Source organism: Micropterus dolomieu, linkage group LG07 (genome assembly GCF_021292245.1).
Source record: "Micropterus dolomieu isolate WLL.071019.BEF.003 ecotype Adirondacks linkage group LG07, ASM2129224v1, whole genome shotgun sequence".
Taxonomy (NCBI): Eukaryota; Metazoa; Chordata; class Actinopteri; order Centrarchiformes; family Centrarchidae; genus Micropterus; species Micropterus dolomieu.
Genome location: NC_060156.1, coordinates 24,018,299 through 24,035,508, shown reverse-complemented (window position 1 = coordinate 24,035,508; position 17,210 = coordinate 24,018,299). Strand labels below are relative to the sequence as shown.

Below are 17,210 nucleotides of genomic sequence, written 5' to 3'. Positions count from 1 at the left end.
TGAGCACAATTTTTACATTTATACTTAATATCTGGTAGCTGCACAACGCAGCCAAATCACTAACCATGGATTTGAAGGTTTTGTTAGATCATGTTTTGTAGCTCCCAACCAAACGCATCTACCTAGTTTTAGGATTCAGAATAAACACAGGAGCGCTTCATTGAAATCCTCGGCTGTAGTTCTGATAAAAATAGTGAAGAGAACCAAACTCATCTACCTTGTTTTAGGAGTCACAACAAACACAAAAACTGTTTGGCTTACAGGGTGGAATCTTCAAGAACGGATGGACAGAAATGGAGGAAGAGTGTTTTGAAACTTTGCCGATGGTAACATCACACTGTGTGTAATGTAATCAGGGGGAAAGAAAAGAGCAAAGTTACTTGTGAATGTTGTTAATTACCCTGTTTTATGACTTGCAGCTATCTCTCTGTTGTAGGAACGTGCATGTTTTCGGGAGGGTGATGATGAGAGAAACATTTTTGTAGGAGCCAGAGCCTCTGCAAGATATTTATCCATGGTTAGTTCGTTCACCCACAAACTGCATTCTCCATCCTGCACAGTCCTCCCTCCAGTCTCAGTTCACTAGCTTTGTGGCCATAGAGGAAAGAGGTTGTGTAATTTTGTGCACAATTTTTACATTTATACAGATATTTCGTAGCTACCCAGAGCAGCCAACCCACTAACCATGGATTTGAAGGTTTTGTTAGATCATGTTTTGCAGCTCCCAACAAAACACATCTAGCTAGTTTTAGGATTCACAATAAACACGAGCGCTTCATTGAAATCCTCGGCTGTAGTTCTGATAAAAATAGTGAAGAGAACAAAGGGACAGAAGAAGTGGAGGACTGTTTCAATGTTTTCATGATGGTAACATCACACTGTGTATAATGTAATCCGGGGGAAAGGAAAGAGCAAATTTACTTGTGATTGTTGTTAATTGTCCTGTTTTATAAGCTGTAGCTGTCTCTCTGTTGTAGGAAGATAATTATCTTGATGATGATGAGGATGAAGATAAGGGAGGTATTTTGGCAGAAGAGGCCGAAGTCTCTCAAGATTATTCACCCGCAGTTAGTTCCTTCACCTGCTGCTGCACATTTGCTATTTTGGGGGGGGACAACAAATGCATTTTTTAGGTAAAGATGCTATTTTTAATGTAGTGTGAAAAAATAGTTAGGTTAACTAACTCTAAATGTGCATCATATTCTTGTGTGGCATCATACACATTAATTTTTAAGCAGAGCAATCCACACTGCGCCATTAATTTGCTGTGGTATGTTGATGTGTAAGGTTATTGATAATCCTTATTAAATTCTTCCTGCATGCACTTAACAGATGCAATTTAATGTGACAGCAGAGGCAGGCCATTATTGTAAAAAACCTCCTTAGGATTTGTTAAATAGTGGGGTCAGATAACAAACATGAATTTATCTAAAAGCAGATTTTTTTTGTGTGAACTGCAATGAACTTAGGTTTGAGTAGTTCACTTTTAATTTGTTGCAAAACTTTTGTTCTGACTCCAACCCTGTTTTTATTTTTTTTCCGTTTGTAGAGTCCTCCTTGTTCAGTTACTGCACAGCCTCAGAAATATCTGAACACCAATCAAGTCTTAGAGCGTGACAGCAAGAGACGGTACCGAAGGTTCATAGAAGAGGTGCCTGAAAAGTTGGTTTCTTCAACTGAGCGAGCAACATTTCAAATGGACCTCAAGCATACTCCTTCTCTTGGCTTGTGTGACTCCACATACAACATGCTCCCCACATCTGGTGCCTCTGCAGCCCCTCAACAACCCCGTCGCATTGAAGAAAGCTTGAGTGGCTCAGCACTTTTGCCATCCCAATCGCAACCTGACAATTTTAGCTTATTTGGCTCTTTTACGCACTTCCAGTCAGAACCTACATTTTCTGCCTCTGCAGACACTCTACCTCCACCCCTTTCAATTGATTGTAGCTCATTTGTCTTTTCACCTGCGCACTTCCAGTCAGAACCTACATTTTCTGCCTCTGCAGACACTCTACCTCCACCCCTTTCAATTGATTGTAGCTCATTTGTCTTTTCACCTGCGCAGTTCCAGTCAGAACCTGCATTTTCTGCCTCTGCAGACCCTCCACCACCTTTCAGTGATCATCCGTTCTCATCACTTCACCTTCCTTGCTCAGCTCCTCCTCCAAAAAAAACAATTCTAGTCAGTGAGTCACTGGAGGCACACAAGAGCTCAGAACCACAAGATTTTGGGAGTGCATGTTATAGGAGTATATCAGCACCCCCCGTACGTCAAGTCCAAGTTTTGAAACTGGCCAGTCATCCATTAAATGCTGACACTCCAAGTCCAGTTGATGCACCGAGAAAACAGAGGTTGCAAGAAAAAATAAGGTTGCGAACACCTGAATTTAAAGAATTACATGAAACTCAACCAGTAGAGTTTTCTTCTAGGGAAAGACTGGCCCTGAGAAAATATCCCCTTTGTTTAAAACGAAGGTCCTTGACATCTTTACATCACATGGGGTGAGTCCTAAAAAAACTTTTTTTTGATTTCAGATAACCCATATGGTGATTCTAGTGAAACTCTTGTTGTTGCCAAAATGCTAAACTTATTTTAAATGTTGCAAAGACTTTAAAATTAAAACAGACTAAATCATCTGTATATTAACTGACTAATGGATTGAAAGTTATTTGTGTGTGTCCTCAGTATGCATCTGTGCATGTGGAAAGAAGGAAAGTCATCAAATGTGTGTGTTTTTATCTTGACATTTCTGGATGTTTTTGTGTTTATTAGTGAATATTGACATTGATGGAACAGCTGTTATATATTATAGTGTCCTGCTGTGATCACTTTGTTTCAGGAGAAGGTCAGCGGTTCCTGAAGCACTGAAGCTCAGATGGACAAAGATCTTCCAGATGCAGCATTCAGTAAGATATGAAAACATTTCATTGGGTCTACTTGAATGTAGCCACTGAACAGATGCCTTTGCTCTCCTGTAGAAAGTTTATATATATATATAAATGTTAAATGTCATTCCTTGTACCTTACAATCTCTTAGCAAGCAATTCCAGTGCAATCATATTTTATGTAATGTACTGTATTACACTGAATAAATTTTGTACTTTTGTGCTAAGCAACTTACAGTACTTACTTACTTTTTAACATTTAGCTGTCCTTGCATGCTTTCTTATACTAGCAGTCCTTGGGGAAGTGGGATATTGATGTTTTGCTGGCATAAGTTCTTATCACATTGCGTAGGAAATAAAAATTTAACCATTAGTCTTTGTCTTTGCAGGAGGGCTACTGGGAGTTAACCACAGAACTGGGTGAATTCATAAATGTCGATGTAGATGTCTTCGCCAACGTGTTCCTGAAAAGCAAGGGCATCAGTTCTCTAGGTGAGAACTTCTCAGAGCCTGTTTCATGCCTTCAGGGTGGTCATTTCTGATCATTTTGGCCAATTTTAACATCTTCCTGGGTCTAGAAGACTGGGGCTATACAGTGGAGACAGAAATATTTACATCATTCGGTTAAGTAAAAGTACCATAATGTAAAATCACTCCATCACAAGTTAAATGTAAGTACATTGCATAATCATGTAAACATTATTAAATTATAATAACTATTTTTGAATATTCTCATGTTTTTAGAAAAGTAAGATGAATTGAAAGGTGGCGTGCTGCTCTACAGGTTGAGAAAAAGATTTAACATCTATCCCTGTCTAAACTGTATTAAAAAATATCATCTTGCAAAATCTCTTTCCACAATGTCCTGTCGTTGTGGCCAATTTTCTTTGGGAACGTCCGTTCTAGTGAAGTTTGGAAATCTGAGTTTTTCCACACATCTAAACCAGGATTTGTGCTTTGGTTCTCACCAGTTCCCACCATTTTTAAAAATATGCATGTGTGTGTGGTAGGTGTGAGGGCCCATGCAGACATCCTGAAGCTGGTGGCGACTCTTCTGGTTCTGCAGCTGATGAGGGTGGAGAATCTGGAAGAAGGCAAACTGCTTCGCACCCTCTTCTGCATGGATGACTCCTCTCAGCCCAGGTCTGTCCAACACCAGACAAATTGACATGAAGACAGTAAAATAAAGTGTCAGATGTTTTGGGGTATTTGTGATTATGAACAGAGTGTGAACCTAGAGGTACCGATTGCAAAATGCAAATCAAAATACATGTTCAAACTGGACATGTAGGGACAAAAAGACGTGTGATGTCTTGTATTAATGAAGCAAACATTCTCTGCCTTACCCGCACGTACAGCCTTAATATATAGAAACAAGTGGGTTACCAACGACATTAGATATAAAAAGTCTTTCAAAAACAAAATATAAAATCAGTCCAGGATGAGCACAAAGGCTTACTTTGTCAGAAGAGGAACTCGTGTAAGAGGAAGCAGTCTATACATTAATCAACAATTGATTTTCATATGACCTTTATAAAGTTCTTCTTAAAATGAAACATATCTTATAATATACTATTGTTCTCAGTTTTGGAAGTGGTTTCATTTATTGTAGTTTCTGGATGATTCTGTAAACGGTGCTGCTGCTATTCCCTGAGTGGCTCCCTGTTTTGTAAACGACTGACTTTTTCTTCCAGGCCTGAGTGGTGGGAGGAAGTGAAGAAGGCGGTGGACTGGGTTCGCTGGGCTGACCGGCAGTACCCCTGTGTCTACAGCCGGCTGGAGTTTGGTTCGAGCTGGGAGTCCTCCACCCGTCAGCTGCTGGGCTACGAAGGCCTCCCTCCCTTCTCACCTCTCAGTGGTCTCAACCTGCAGAGGAACGCTACCCCTGTACTGGTGCACTGAGCATGTCAACATGACTGAGCGAACATGAAGAGTTGATTGTGTGAGGGATATTCATAACCTGTTTGCCTTTTTGAAGGGATGCGATTATCTTTTAGATTTATTTTCTCATAGATATGCACATTTCTTTGCCTTATGTAAAGCAATTTTACATGCACTGAAATAACCAGATACAGTTGGCTTTCTGCAGTAACGTGATGAGAAACATGTTTCCTTCATGGGTAGGGTAATGTACTGGAGAAAGCTAATTCCATGACCATGTATACTTTGTTTAGTAGAGGATAAATCTTATGCCTGACCTGCTGCATGTATACACAGTGTTTGACTAAATGTCTAACCTTGTTTCAGTGAATGCACTGTGTATGGAAGTTGCTATACCAATGAATTTCCTTGCCTTACACAAACAACTTCCTTCCAGCATATTTGTTACTTCATTGTAGAATAGAAGTTCAAAAAGTAGAAAGACATACAGGGACTAAATGTAGAATGGAAACATTTTAGTATTTAAGTCCTTTAATTGATTAAGTTTAGTACTCAAGTACTCATTATGTTTTACTATTTGATGTTTTTGGATCGATATGTAAGTTGCATTTTACTGCTGATTTACTGCTAGATGTTTGAGGGTGTGCTGATTTTATTTCTTTATATTCTGTTGGCAATGCATTATAAGATCATCATGTATTTTTAACTTCGCTGTCTTGTGAGAACAACATATCTCTAAAAAGTCAACTTTTCATGAGCTCAGAAAATCAGCCCTGTTTTCAGCTTTGTGACGATGCATTTTCCAGCTGATCCAAAGGGGATTGCTGAGTTTGGGTGAAGACATCATCACTATGAGTCAGCAGCAGAGAGAGGGATGAAGAAAGAGAAGTGGAAAGACCAAACATGGACACACCAACACACAAAAATTACACCCAAAGACAACATGAAGAGAGAATATTTAAGGGATAAGCAGAAGGCAGATCGACGTTATTCCTCTGCAGACCAAAAGACTAAAATAAGTGTTTGGGATTTGAACAACAAACAAAAAGGACGCTTCAGAATATCCCTCAGTGGATTTCAGGAGATCGAGTGACAGAGGATTACCACGTCCAAATTACCTGAAGAATTATTGCATTCTCTTGTTCAACTGCATGGACTGAGGACTTTTAGAGGCATTTTTGCGGGCTTTGAACAAAGCCTCAACTTTCTGCCAGATTCTACAGTTCTAAAGCGAAGAAAGGATTTCACTGCAGGACAACTCCTTCCTCTCCCTCTCTCCAAATAGAAGACTTCCAAATTACTCAAACTCAGCTATTTTTAATCAGGTTATGGATTTTAGTTAGTATTGATCAATTTTAATCAGTATAAGTTGTATGCTTGCCTGTGCTTCATTTTGTAATAAAATTATAATCCCTGCATTCAAAGTACAAGTAGTAAACACTGTATTCATTTCTTCACCAAGGCAGTAATTCATTAGGTATGGTTTCTTTTAAAAACCTTTAACAGCTCTTATAGTTGGGGCCTATTTCCCTGTCCGCTAAATAGTATCCTAGCAACCATACCAAGTGCACTGATCAGTGAGAGGAGAACTGTCGTTAATGGGCGTGGCTGAGGTGGGATTTATCTCTAGGCATAGGTGTCATTTACACTGGGGATGCTGGGGACATGTTCCCACCACTTTTTTAAAGCATAATTTGTTACAAAACGTTCTGAAATATAACTTGTAGTTAAATAATAAAAATGCCTTTAGAAAGGTTTGCACATTAAGAAAACATGAAATGAGATTAAAATATAGAAGAAACAAATGCGCATTGTCCAAAAAAGTTACAAACAAAGCCAAAACAAACAAGCTACTGATTTTAAAATGACCCAAAAACGTGCATGGACCAATCAACAACTGCTGCACACAATTTCTGTTTGGCCAGGTTTTCTGTTTTCTCCCTGTGAGCGTGACAAAAGAGGAGGAAAGACTAAATCATGTTGCTTCAGCAGGGATAATATTACATGAGAAAAGTTGATTTACAGGAGAAACGGATCTGAAAGCAGCACAGAATGCCTGAGAGCTGCACTGCATTAGATTGTATTTTAAATATATATATATATTTTTTGAAATGTCACGTGCTACCTGAATTTTGTTTCTTTTTCCATAAATAAAAACATTTCCACCATAAATTGGTGCAGAAACTGTCACCAGAATGCAGGAAATTAAGTGTTTAATGTTTCAAATTTAGCCCCCTCCACTCCCCCTCCATATATGTTGCCATTGAGGATATCTTTTAAACACTGTTTGAGGATCTTTCGTCTCGTGAACCTAATATCGCGTACCATTGATATCTCGTGAGCTACGTGTCTCTTCATACCAATCACTAATCTGAGCCCCTATGTCCCCAACCACTTTTCAACACAAAGTGACGCCCTTGTCTCTAGGTCTATAAAGTTGAGTGCTATTTCAGAGTAAGCAGGATAGGCGTCCGGACAAAGACAGTTAGAAGCAAGTCTAGTTTTAACCTAATAGGGTAATACCCATAGACCTGGAGGATGGTCTTGTATGGTGGCCCATTCTGAAATTTCCTGCACATAGATGCCCTTATTATAATCCACTACTTTACTTTGGCGATCAGCGGTTTTGTTATGAAATACATATTATGAGAGACATTTAAAATGTCTGTAACTTTAAAAGTTAAAGCAGTCATGGTGGCAGTTGATATTGTTTTTGTTTGTGGGTAATCATGAAGAGAATTGAAATCTTAAAATGTTCCTTGAGTGCCTCCATATTCCTTTTTGTGTTTGTCGTCATTTTGACTCATTTGGAGATTATTCCCCTTTTCACTACACTCTCTGCTGTTAGGCCTCTTATTAATCCTGTCAAAAAGAGTTAATATACCACTTTAGCGTACAGTTTCTATGTAGATGCCGCTCTGGTACTCTGTGTTGTGTCAGTAACATTTGCATGCCATCCTGTTGCCATCAATTTCTCCCTCTCGGACCAAGCCCACAAGTCCCAGATTTCCAGGTGGTCGGTCAAAGAAACAGCAGTTGAAAGACACATCGTGCTTAGTTTCCTTCGCAATCAGAAGATGTCCAGCAGTGCCATCAGCTCAGAAGTGGCAGAAAACAGTGGGTCCCTGGTACAATAATCTACTGTCTGTAGAAGTCTGGTCAGAAGTGGCCGTCATGGAAGACTTGCGGCCAAAAAAGCCATACCTCTGATATGGAAACAAGGCCAAGTGACTCAGTTATGCACACAAACAGGAACTGGGGTGCAGAAAAATGGCAGCAGGTGCTCTGGACTGATAAAATATTGTATTATTTGCCTGCAGCAGAAGGTAGGTTATTCGCCAAAGGGGGTACAACAATTTGTGTCTGCAGGCAACAATGAAGCATGGTGGACCCATTTGCAGATTTGTGATTTTCTTATGACTCAGCTTGAGACATTACAAAGTAAAGCGGAGACTTTGTTACCTCATACTGTACATGAATTAACATTATATCCAAGTCTTACTAAAATGAGTTGTTTCTAACATTCTCCTGTTTAACCATGTTCCTTATATGAGCATCTTCATTTAAAGGGCAGCTTTAGATTGGATCAAGTAAATATATTAACTGGTGTGAATTCAGTTCAGGATCTCTCAGACATGCAGCATTATTTTAGTTTTTTTAAATTTGGGCTATTTGTTGGTTTGGCACATATGGGTTTCATAATGAACATTTTGAGGTTTAATCACAGAGACCTTGACCTGGAAACAACTATACATTTAACACAATAACCTAAACTATAACTCAAATTCTCAATATCAGGTTCAGTTTGAAATTACGGGCTGGTGATATAAAGCATTACTATTCAATTTCCCAACACGTGCTTTTTCAAAGGCGTCTCTCCTGCCAGGAATTAAAATGCTAAATGCTAGCTGCTGCGCTACATAGGCCTCACTCATTTCTCACTTCTAAGTAGTCTCAACCTGCAGAGGTCCACTGCACCTGTACTGGGCTGCTGAGCAAGCCAACATTTAGAGAAGATAGTGTGAGAGATACTCACCCCCGTTTGCCTTTTTTGAGAAGATGAGACTATTAATATGTTTTTTGTAGAAAAAAAATGTAAATTGAAAAGGACTTCTGACTACCGTTACACAGATGCAGAAATTAAAAAATTGAGTCACAGTGGTGGATTGGTTATTTTTGGACAGCCTATTTTTCTCCCGTCTGAAACGTGGCACTTCCTCAGAAGTTGAAAAAAGGATAAATTGGAAGCAACAGGGTGTTCATTATTCACATGTAGTCCATGCTGCAAAGCTGACCTTCAAATAATAGTTGGCATCTTCATGAGCGATGGAGGACATCTACGTCAATGCTGAGCGTGTCAAACCTATCGACCCAAGACCTTCAATAAATCAAACGGGTAAGAATGTTTAATGTGACTGAGCTGTGAATGAATACATTTATATTGTCATCTGTCATTATTACAGTTCTACTATTCACTGTTTAAACTTGTCTTCCCTCTGTTCAGCTCCTAGAAGCTCAGAGAGGAGATTTCATGGAGCTGTTGTTCTCCGTCTGGGGCTGCTGAGTGTTTTCCTGCTGGCTGAGCTCATCAGCCTCGGTGTCCACTGTGAGTCTGGTTTTCATAAGATAACTGTAGTTTGAACTTGTGATTTTCGAGAGCATTATTCTGCTCTGAAACGTGCACGTTTTACCAAAAAATTCTTGACTTTTGTTATCTTTTTTCTTTACTTGTTGTCCTTAAAGCACTTTTTACAGTTTCTGTCATTGACGGTCAGTTATGACTGAATGGATCCTCAGTTCTACATTTGAAAGACTTTCACTTATAAGATTTTGATCAACTCAAAATAACGCCTTTATACGGTGTTTTCCAAGTTTCACAATTGTTGCTGTGCAGGATTTTTTTTTACATTGTCTTGAAATAATACTAATAGTAATATGTAATTTGAGAAGCACCACAGAATAAAATTAAATATTGTTATATTATAATATATATTATAATATCTTTTCTGTGATGGTCTTCTTTCATGACTTTAGTCATTTTGTTCCTATACATATACTTAAGACAAGAATAGTTTGAGAGCAACTTAATGCTTTGTTAAATGAAGTAATTATAGGGACACACAAGGATTTATACTATTTATTATTAATTCGGAGTCACCAATTGATGACTCCGAATTGCCCAAAGCACTGAATGTGAGTGTAAATGTCTATCCAACAACTCCTCTAAATTAAACGACAAAAGAAAATTAGAGGAAGCAATTAGAGGAAAGTGCTTAAGTCAGATTTATTATCCTATTAAGTACATTTCAGATATTCAGTAGAATGTTAGCTACAACTGTCCTGGTAAGTTTTCGGGAGCTTTGTTTCACTGCATATGGTAGTCATCAGGACAAGCCTGGGGTTAATTTTCTCAATAAAAAGTACAGTATATTTGATTTCATGCCGGTATTTAAGATCATAGTTTTTTTCCCCCAAAACAATTACACTATTAAAGGACTTTTGAATAATTGTGAAATTACTTTTAAATATATCATATCAAAAGTCTAAGCTATTTTTTCACATATCCATTTCAGAGAGTCATCACACCGCCGATCATTCCAGTTTCCTCCAGTTTTTGTGTCAGCCCGGATATGTGCACAGTCCTCTTCACCCCACTGAGGATCTCCATCACCATTATCAGGCTGCCGTGTGAACCAGTACCTAGGAGGTTAACAAGAAAGGGAATGTTCACAGGATTTTTCATGAGGTGATTTTAGAGCAGCCACGTTTGTAAGAAATGTTGGAAATTCAGTTCAGCCTAATAAATAATATTTAGACATTCATATAAGCATAAACCTAGTAATGCACAACAATAGTTGTATATGTGTCTATATTCAAATAAGGTGTAGACCATTTACTGTATGCCTTACGACAGAGTCAGCGGAGTTCCATCAGTCCATTTCCAGGTGCCCTCATTTTCTATGTCATTCAAACCAATCCAAGTGTCTTGATTGATGACTTTAGTGAGGAATTCCTGTTCAAGGAAAAGGAATGCAAGCCAGTATTTAGATTTTTCAAAATGTCAGTAGCTCAAAAATAGATATTAAATATTTTAATTGTAACCTAATCATTATAGCTATATATTTCAGATTTTTTTTGTCCACATCTGTATCGACATACAGTACATACAGACAAATGTAAAATTTAATAACAGCATGGCATGATTCCATTGGGGTTTTTGTATGCATGTGAGAAACAAAAACATATGTGGATGAGGCAAAGGGGAAGTATTTGATTTGCCATTGTGCCACCATTACTATATATTTTTACAACTAAAAAAATATCAAACTGATATTCCCTCCCTATTCATTTCAGGGTTAAAGATTCAATTTATTCATCTATAAAATTATAGAACTTAAATTGCTCCCAATTGAATCAACCCACTCTGATTTCAGATCATAAGATATAAACACCCATTAAATTAAGACAAAAAATAAATAGAACAGAAAAATATATTCCACAATAAAAACGTTTGTACACAATAAAACGACCACAGGTGCAGTATGATGAAAAGAAGTGCAGTCAGTGGTGAAAGAAGTACTCAGACAGTAGAAGTAGAAATACCACAGTTAGAAATATGTTACAAGTAATGCATCAAAATGAAAAGTATTAGCAAGTATTAACATTAAAACCGGTTCATTTCCATTTGTACTGTTGCTTGGTTGTTTCATGTCATTCCTTTCCAGTCATCAGAACCTTTGTCTGACCCTGAACCTGAACCCTTTACCCTGATATCTAAATCTGCCTGACCTTCTCTTATCTAATGACTGATGATTCTCAGAAAATCTGAACTCTTCTTGTTTGCTTTGAGTGTTTACGATATTTCTGATACCAATGTTTCCTGCTCTTAGATTGATACTCATATAAAAGGATCGATATCTAAACTCAGTAATTTGGAGTGAGTGTGTGTTTTATCATAAATATTTTACAGTCACCTGGATGGTCTAATTATACTCGTTTGAAGTCACATTAAACTAGAAATAAAACATGGAAAAATTATTACTCCCACATGGAGCAATTTCAGAATAAGAGCGTTTTGGCTGCCTGATTTTGCTGACATGTTTAGATTTTATTTGGTGATAAGTGCTTGCTTTTTGTGCTTCTACTATGATTAAGTAGGCTACGTAGTTAAATTGTTTATTTTTTGTCTGTTTTAATGTGTTTATTGTTGAAATTTGAACAGGGGTCTGCGTATGGTGTTTAATTTTGAAAATGGCTGCATATTCTCTCCAGAGGGGAGCGGAGAGACACTTCTGGTGTGAGCTCAAGCATTGACTAGAGTGGCTGCGATCAGCTCCGGCAGCTGTGATGCAGACGGACTCAGTGGACTTTCGGAGTGAGTCTGGGGTCATGTAAATAACTTTGTAGCTGATGGGCCCCGTGATGAACCTCCGCCCCCACTGTGTTGAGACTGTAGCTCCGCCCCCGACTACAATAATTGATGGTGAATATTGTTGATTCAATGTCACAAATTTATCTCACAAAAAGGGATAGAGTCGAACACACTACCTGTTCTTCAGAACTGTCTATCACCACCAGATCTGCTCCACGGCCTTTGCAGTCTTCTCTGCCCTTTTCCCAAGTTTCAGACTTGGTGGAGAGGAGATAACAGGTACAACTGAACATCCTCCATCCTGTAGGACAAGTTTTCTCTGTAAAATGCATCAAACAAAATACATTAAAGAACCTTCTATTTGAGAGGTGTGGATTCAAGCATACTCTTTGCATTGCTGCTTTATTATACAGTTGACAATGAAACAACCAATAACAATACTGACCCAGAATGACAAAACAATATCATCAAAACATGGATGATATATATAGATATAATTTTGCTGACTCCCGTTACTCTAAATTATTTGAAGGGGCTGTGACACTCTAAACCCTGCTGCTTCTTCTTCTAATGACTCCTCTCTAGTGTGTAACATGACTACTATGTTTTAATAAATTTATGAGAATTAATATCAAATTATGAATTTTAATATTCAGAAAATATTAATCCATAAATCTCTCGTTTCAGGGCACCACCGGAGATCCGATTCGCCCAGAGTCTCCGGACCTCTGAGTATGGTTTTAACAATTATACAATTATTCACTAGTGATCAGTTAGTTTATAATCGCTCAGTCAGTCTCATATCGAAGGGGTAAATTCTCGTGGCAGGGACTTGGAGATAGGCAATACACACACAATTCCTTTGGTTACAGTGAAATTTATTAACTAATTAAGGTGAATATAAAAATGCAGTTAAAATATACATTCAAGAAATAAACAATGGCTAAACAATGAGACTGTGGGTTCTATTGTTTTAAGAGTTAAATATCTATTAACAACTATGGGACATCACTGACTCCCAGCCGGGTGCTGGTCAACGGCCTCACACTGCCGGAGATCCGTGTGTTATCGGTTAGCTTAAAGCCGTCGGCCAGTCGCTTTCTCTGCAAGGGAATTGCTCCGTCTTTTGTCGTCTTACTGAAGAAACTCGCAGTGGGGGCCTTCCCAACCCTGGTTTGGGTCAGAGGTTTGGTCGTTCTTTGTTACTGCTGGCGGGCCCACGTGGTAGGGTCCGAGGAGGGATCAGTGGAAGTTAGCTCGACGGATAAAGCTTAAAAAGAACTTGGTCGTTCTTGAATTAAAACTAGTGTAACTAACTAAAACGCAAGTAAAGTTGCTGTTAAACAAGGGAAAGCTGAGCTCGCAGCACTTCGCGTGTGGGGCTTGAAAACGAACAAGCCTTTGCTGCGCTGGGTTGAAGTTCTTAGGGCGTTGAAGAGCCAGGAACAAACAGAGGACAAGAGAGCGAACAAGCGCGTGTGTCGCTGTTTTGTCTGTTGGGGCGTGGTTCCCAGAGGGCAGTCCTTTGTTCCCCTGAGGGAGGGCTTGTTTCCAGTTTCTGAGAGACCGTTTTCTTTAGACATCAAAAAATCTATTTGCGCGTATTGTAATCAAATATCTTCCCACAATCAAACCTTAATTGTCAAACGGTTATACCGTTCTTAGTTTAAGCACTTGATAAAAGGAAAACAATTGTCAGTAGTTCGACCTTAACAGGCATTTCATAGGAATCACAGATGAGAGGAACTTAACTAGCTTTCTGGATATATTGGCTGTTACACGTTCTTAGAGAATATAAGCAAGACACATGAATGGCATTAGATTATGGACAGATAAATCTTAAACGGCATTTCAGACGATGGCATGTAATACTTACTTGCTGTCCACTTGGGGGAGCTCAGGTTACATGAGGGTAGCTTTGATTGACCTTAAAACAATCTTCTGCTCAGGAGCTGTCCAATTTAGTTATTTAACCTTAAATTTGTGCTGGAAAATTGCTCGAGTGGTATAGGATGACAATTTTTACCATCATTTCTAAAGGCAGTGTCATAAAGTGTTGGGAACAAAGCATTGGTTACAACATGAAATGAATAAAGGTCAGGGGTCCTTGCTGAAAATTAAACACTGCAAAATTAACTTATTTAGATTCTTTTCAACAACAAATACACCAACATGGTAACATAACTACTCAAATGGAGGCAAACGTAATCAAGTAACAAAGATTATTTAATTAAACAAGGTAATGCTTTCAGTTTTGAGGAGAGTACTCTTTTGTTTACACAAAGGAATTTAGGGCTGTCCATGGGTGTCCTGGAGTTCCTCAAATTTGCATCTGGTTGTGAAAAGGAGAATATCCTTTGATGTGAGGTAATCAAACAAAGAGGAAGGTCATGGTTACGTGTGTGTGGGGGGGGGCAGCTTAGGGTTTCCTGCCCTCTCTTACGCAGAGAAGAGTTCAGGAGAAAGCTAGTCTCTGGTCAGTGTTCCTTTGTCATTTTAACAGTCAGGCACCGTGTTATCTGGCTGCGGCATCAGAGGTGGGAAGTTTTTACGATCAGACTGCCCAGAAACAGCACTTAAGGAAAGCAACCTTTCACCTTTTCCTTTGGGGTCTCTTCAGCCGTCTGTTGAGTTGATATCCCAAACCCCCTCCTCCTTCTCTCAGGGAGAGAAAAGGATTTGGGGTAGTCCAAACTTATTTGATATAAAATGCACAAATCCACACTGTTTGTTCACAACAAGTGGCAGTGGCAATATTCTTTAAGTAATAGTAGCAATACCACAGTATAGAAATATTCTGATACAAGTTCTGAATTTAAAACTTTACTTTATAACAATAATAATGGATTACATTTATCTAGTCAAACAGTCAAAGCGCTTTAGAGTAAAGGTGAGAAACTCCCCCTACTGGCTGACCAACAACGAAAGTCAGTAAGTGTTAATGTTGCAAAAAAATGCTAGAAGCTAATTGTAATGACTTTATATGCTGCTGGGGAACTTAATCTATAATACATTATCAATGAATAAATGTTAATGTAATCATAATTTCTTGGCAGATCATATATTGTATTAATAGTTTAAATCAGTTAATGATTAAATGCACCTTCTACCCCTGCTTCTCAAAATCTTTTAAGTCAAATTACTTATATGACTAATGACTAATTACAATTAGTATTATTTTAACTTCCATAACGCACACCAGAAAATATGGAGAGATTATTGGGTCAGAATTAAAACTAAAAGTCTAAATCAAAAATGCGCACCTGCTGTTTCAAACCTAGCCTTCAGTCTTTGCATACACTCCTAAATCCCAAAGGCCCAAATGCCCAATTCTAAATACTAAATTCCTAATCCTAAATGGCCAAATGCCCAATCTTAAATACCAAATGCATTTTTGTTTTAGACTTTTAGTTTTAATTCTGACCCAATAATCCTTCCATAAGAAAAGGGCACGGTAATAGTGTAACGTGGAAAAAGTTGTGTAATCAAGAACTAGATCACAATCTTATAAGGAAGTGAAACTCTTTCAAATGTAGAACTGAGGTGGAGCTGAACTTTCTGCTGGCGGTGTCAGAGAGGACGATGCTGTCTAAGTGTCATCTTGGAAAATGTCTCCCACCCACTCAGTACATTCAGACTCATTCCACCGTGATGTACCACAGCCTGCCACAGGAAGTATTTCAAACCTTTTAATTCTGTCCTCCTTCACAAGAACTGGTCCTTGGACTTATTTCAACCTTGTCAGCAGTTACAACCCCAACATTTATTTATAATTTATATCTTCAACTGAAGTAGGTACAATCTACATTACAGTCATTTTCTGCAATAATTCAATTTTGCAGTACTTGGCTACTCTGGTATTAATGCTGCATTTATACTTCACATTTCATTTAATATTCTTATTTATACTATTTTCACATTTTAACACACTTATTCATTGATAAAATTTTTCTAATTAAAATTGAAATGGATTGAGAGGTTGAAACTGAAACTGAGCTAAGAGGTGATAACAGATCAGATGAGATGTTTTATATGTGACGCTGACATTCATGTTAAGAGACAGCTGTGCAGAACCCACACAGGCAAGCACTCACTCTGTTTGGACAAACTCCGAAGCCTGTCCAACTCTTTAGTCGTGTTACTGAGGCTGGCATTCAGCCGGTCTCTCTCTTCAGTCACGGAGGACAGACGTCCCGTCAGGTTGGCTTTGATAGTGGTTACTGAGTCACGGTCTGTAATAAATAAAGATACGTTTCTTAAACAGAAAATGCTGATACTGACTTAAGTTTATATGCTTTAGTAAACATTTTGACCTTTTACCATTGGTGGATAAATAATCTATTCTGTGGTGTTTTTCTAAAACAAATGTTAAAAGTGCTTAAAGACCAACAAGTTAAGAAAAAAAAATACAAAAGTCAATAAAGAAAATTTTGGTGAAAGACATTCATCTATCAGAGCAGAATAATGCTACTGAAAGTTCAAACTGATGTTAATGTATAAAAGCCAGACTCACGGTAAACACAGAGGCTGATGCGCCCAGCCAGCAGGAAAACACTCAGCACCCCAAGACAGAGAACAACAGCTCCATGAAATCTCCTTTTTAAGTTCCTGGGACCTGAACACAGAGAAGACTAGTACAGTCAATGATAAAACAACAATTATGACAGATAATTTGCAGAGCTCAGTCTATCAGACTTATTATTCTTACCCGTCTCATTTTGTGATGGTTTGGAGTCAACATGATTGTCATATTCAATATTTGCATACATTTCCCCCTTCGCTCAATAGAAAGCCCAATATGCAGTGTAGGTTACTCTACATGTAAATGGTGAAACTTTTGTTGAGCTCAGGTTTTTTCATTTTAGTTTCTCAGGAAGTGATGTCTCACAGATGGTAAAAACAACATGTGGGATACTTGCCTGCCATCTTCCTTAAAACAGGACATTTTAGAAGCTAGATTAGCTTAATGTTTAGTCACAAGAAAAAGTAGAAGACTTTTTACTTTACAGGATCCTTTTTTATTTATTATTCTAGACAGAATGTTATCTTCTTCATTAAAAAGCATAGTCCC

General features: G+C 38.3%; 2 protein-coding genes across 13 annotated transcripts in view; one reads left to right on the top strand and one right to left on the bottom strand.

The window, feature by feature from the left end:
* Window positions 1–6,194, top strand: part of parp4 (poly (ADP-ribose) polymerase family, member 4) — a 29,677-nt gene extending 23,483 nt beyond the window's left edge. For all 10 annotated transcript variants that reach the window (XM_046053447.1, XM_046053449.1, XM_046053455.1 and 7 more), the window contains 4 exons: window positions 2,841–2,907; window positions 3,276–3,378; window positions 3,897–4,029; window positions 4,581–6,194. In XM_046053447.1, the coding sequence (XP_045909403.1) occupies window positions 2,841–2,907; window positions 3,276–3,378; window positions 3,897–4,029; window positions 4,581–4,788 (511 nt within the window). In that variant the 3' untranslated portion in view covers window positions 4,789–6,194. The remainder of the gene's footprint in view (window positions 1–2,840; window positions 2,908–3,275; window positions 3,379–3,896; window positions 4,030–4,580) is intronic.
* A 3,832-nt stretch (window positions 6,195–10,026) lies between these two features.
* LOC123973875 (CD209 antigen-like protein C) lies at window positions 10,027–16,976 on the bottom strand. Of its 3 annotated transcripts, none has more exons than XM_046054230.1 (6): window positions 16,848–16,976; window positions 16,653–16,754; window positions 16,234–16,371; window positions 12,316–12,458; window positions 10,677–10,780; window positions 10,027–10,467 (listed from the first exon to the last, which is right to left on the bottom strand). In XM_046054230.1, exons 1-6 carry the CDS (start codon window positions 16,906–16,908, stop codon window positions 10,311–10,313), a joined length of 705 nt encoding a protein of 234 aa, XP_045910186.1. In that variant the 5' UTR covers window positions 16,909–16,976; the 3' UTR covers window positions 10,027–10,310. The 3 variants fall into 3 exon arrangements, with proteins under 3 accessions (XP_045910186.1, XP_045910185.1, XP_045910187.1); XM_046054229.1 differs by having other exon boundaries at window positions 16,653–16,770; window positions 16,848–16,924; XM_046054231.1 differs by having other exon boundaries at window positions 12,316–12,440; window positions 16,653–16,770; window positions 16,848–16,924.
* Window positions 16,977–17,210: the final 234 nt, after the last annotated feature.

Excerpts from the sequence above, each read along its gene's own strand:
- LOC123973875 (XM_046054229.1), bottom strand. The coding sequence starts at position 16,904 with ATGCAAATATTGAATATGACAATCATGTTGACTCCAAACCATCACAAA. Across the intron at positions 16,372-16,652 it reads CATCAGCCTCTGTGTTTACC|ACCGTGACTCAGTAACCACT; the intron begins GTGAGTCTGGCT and ends TATTTATTACAG. Across the intron at positions 10,468-10,676 it reads GGAACTCCGCTGACTCTGTC|GTACTGGTTCACACGGCAGC; the intron begins GTAAGGCATACA and ends TTAACCTCCTAG.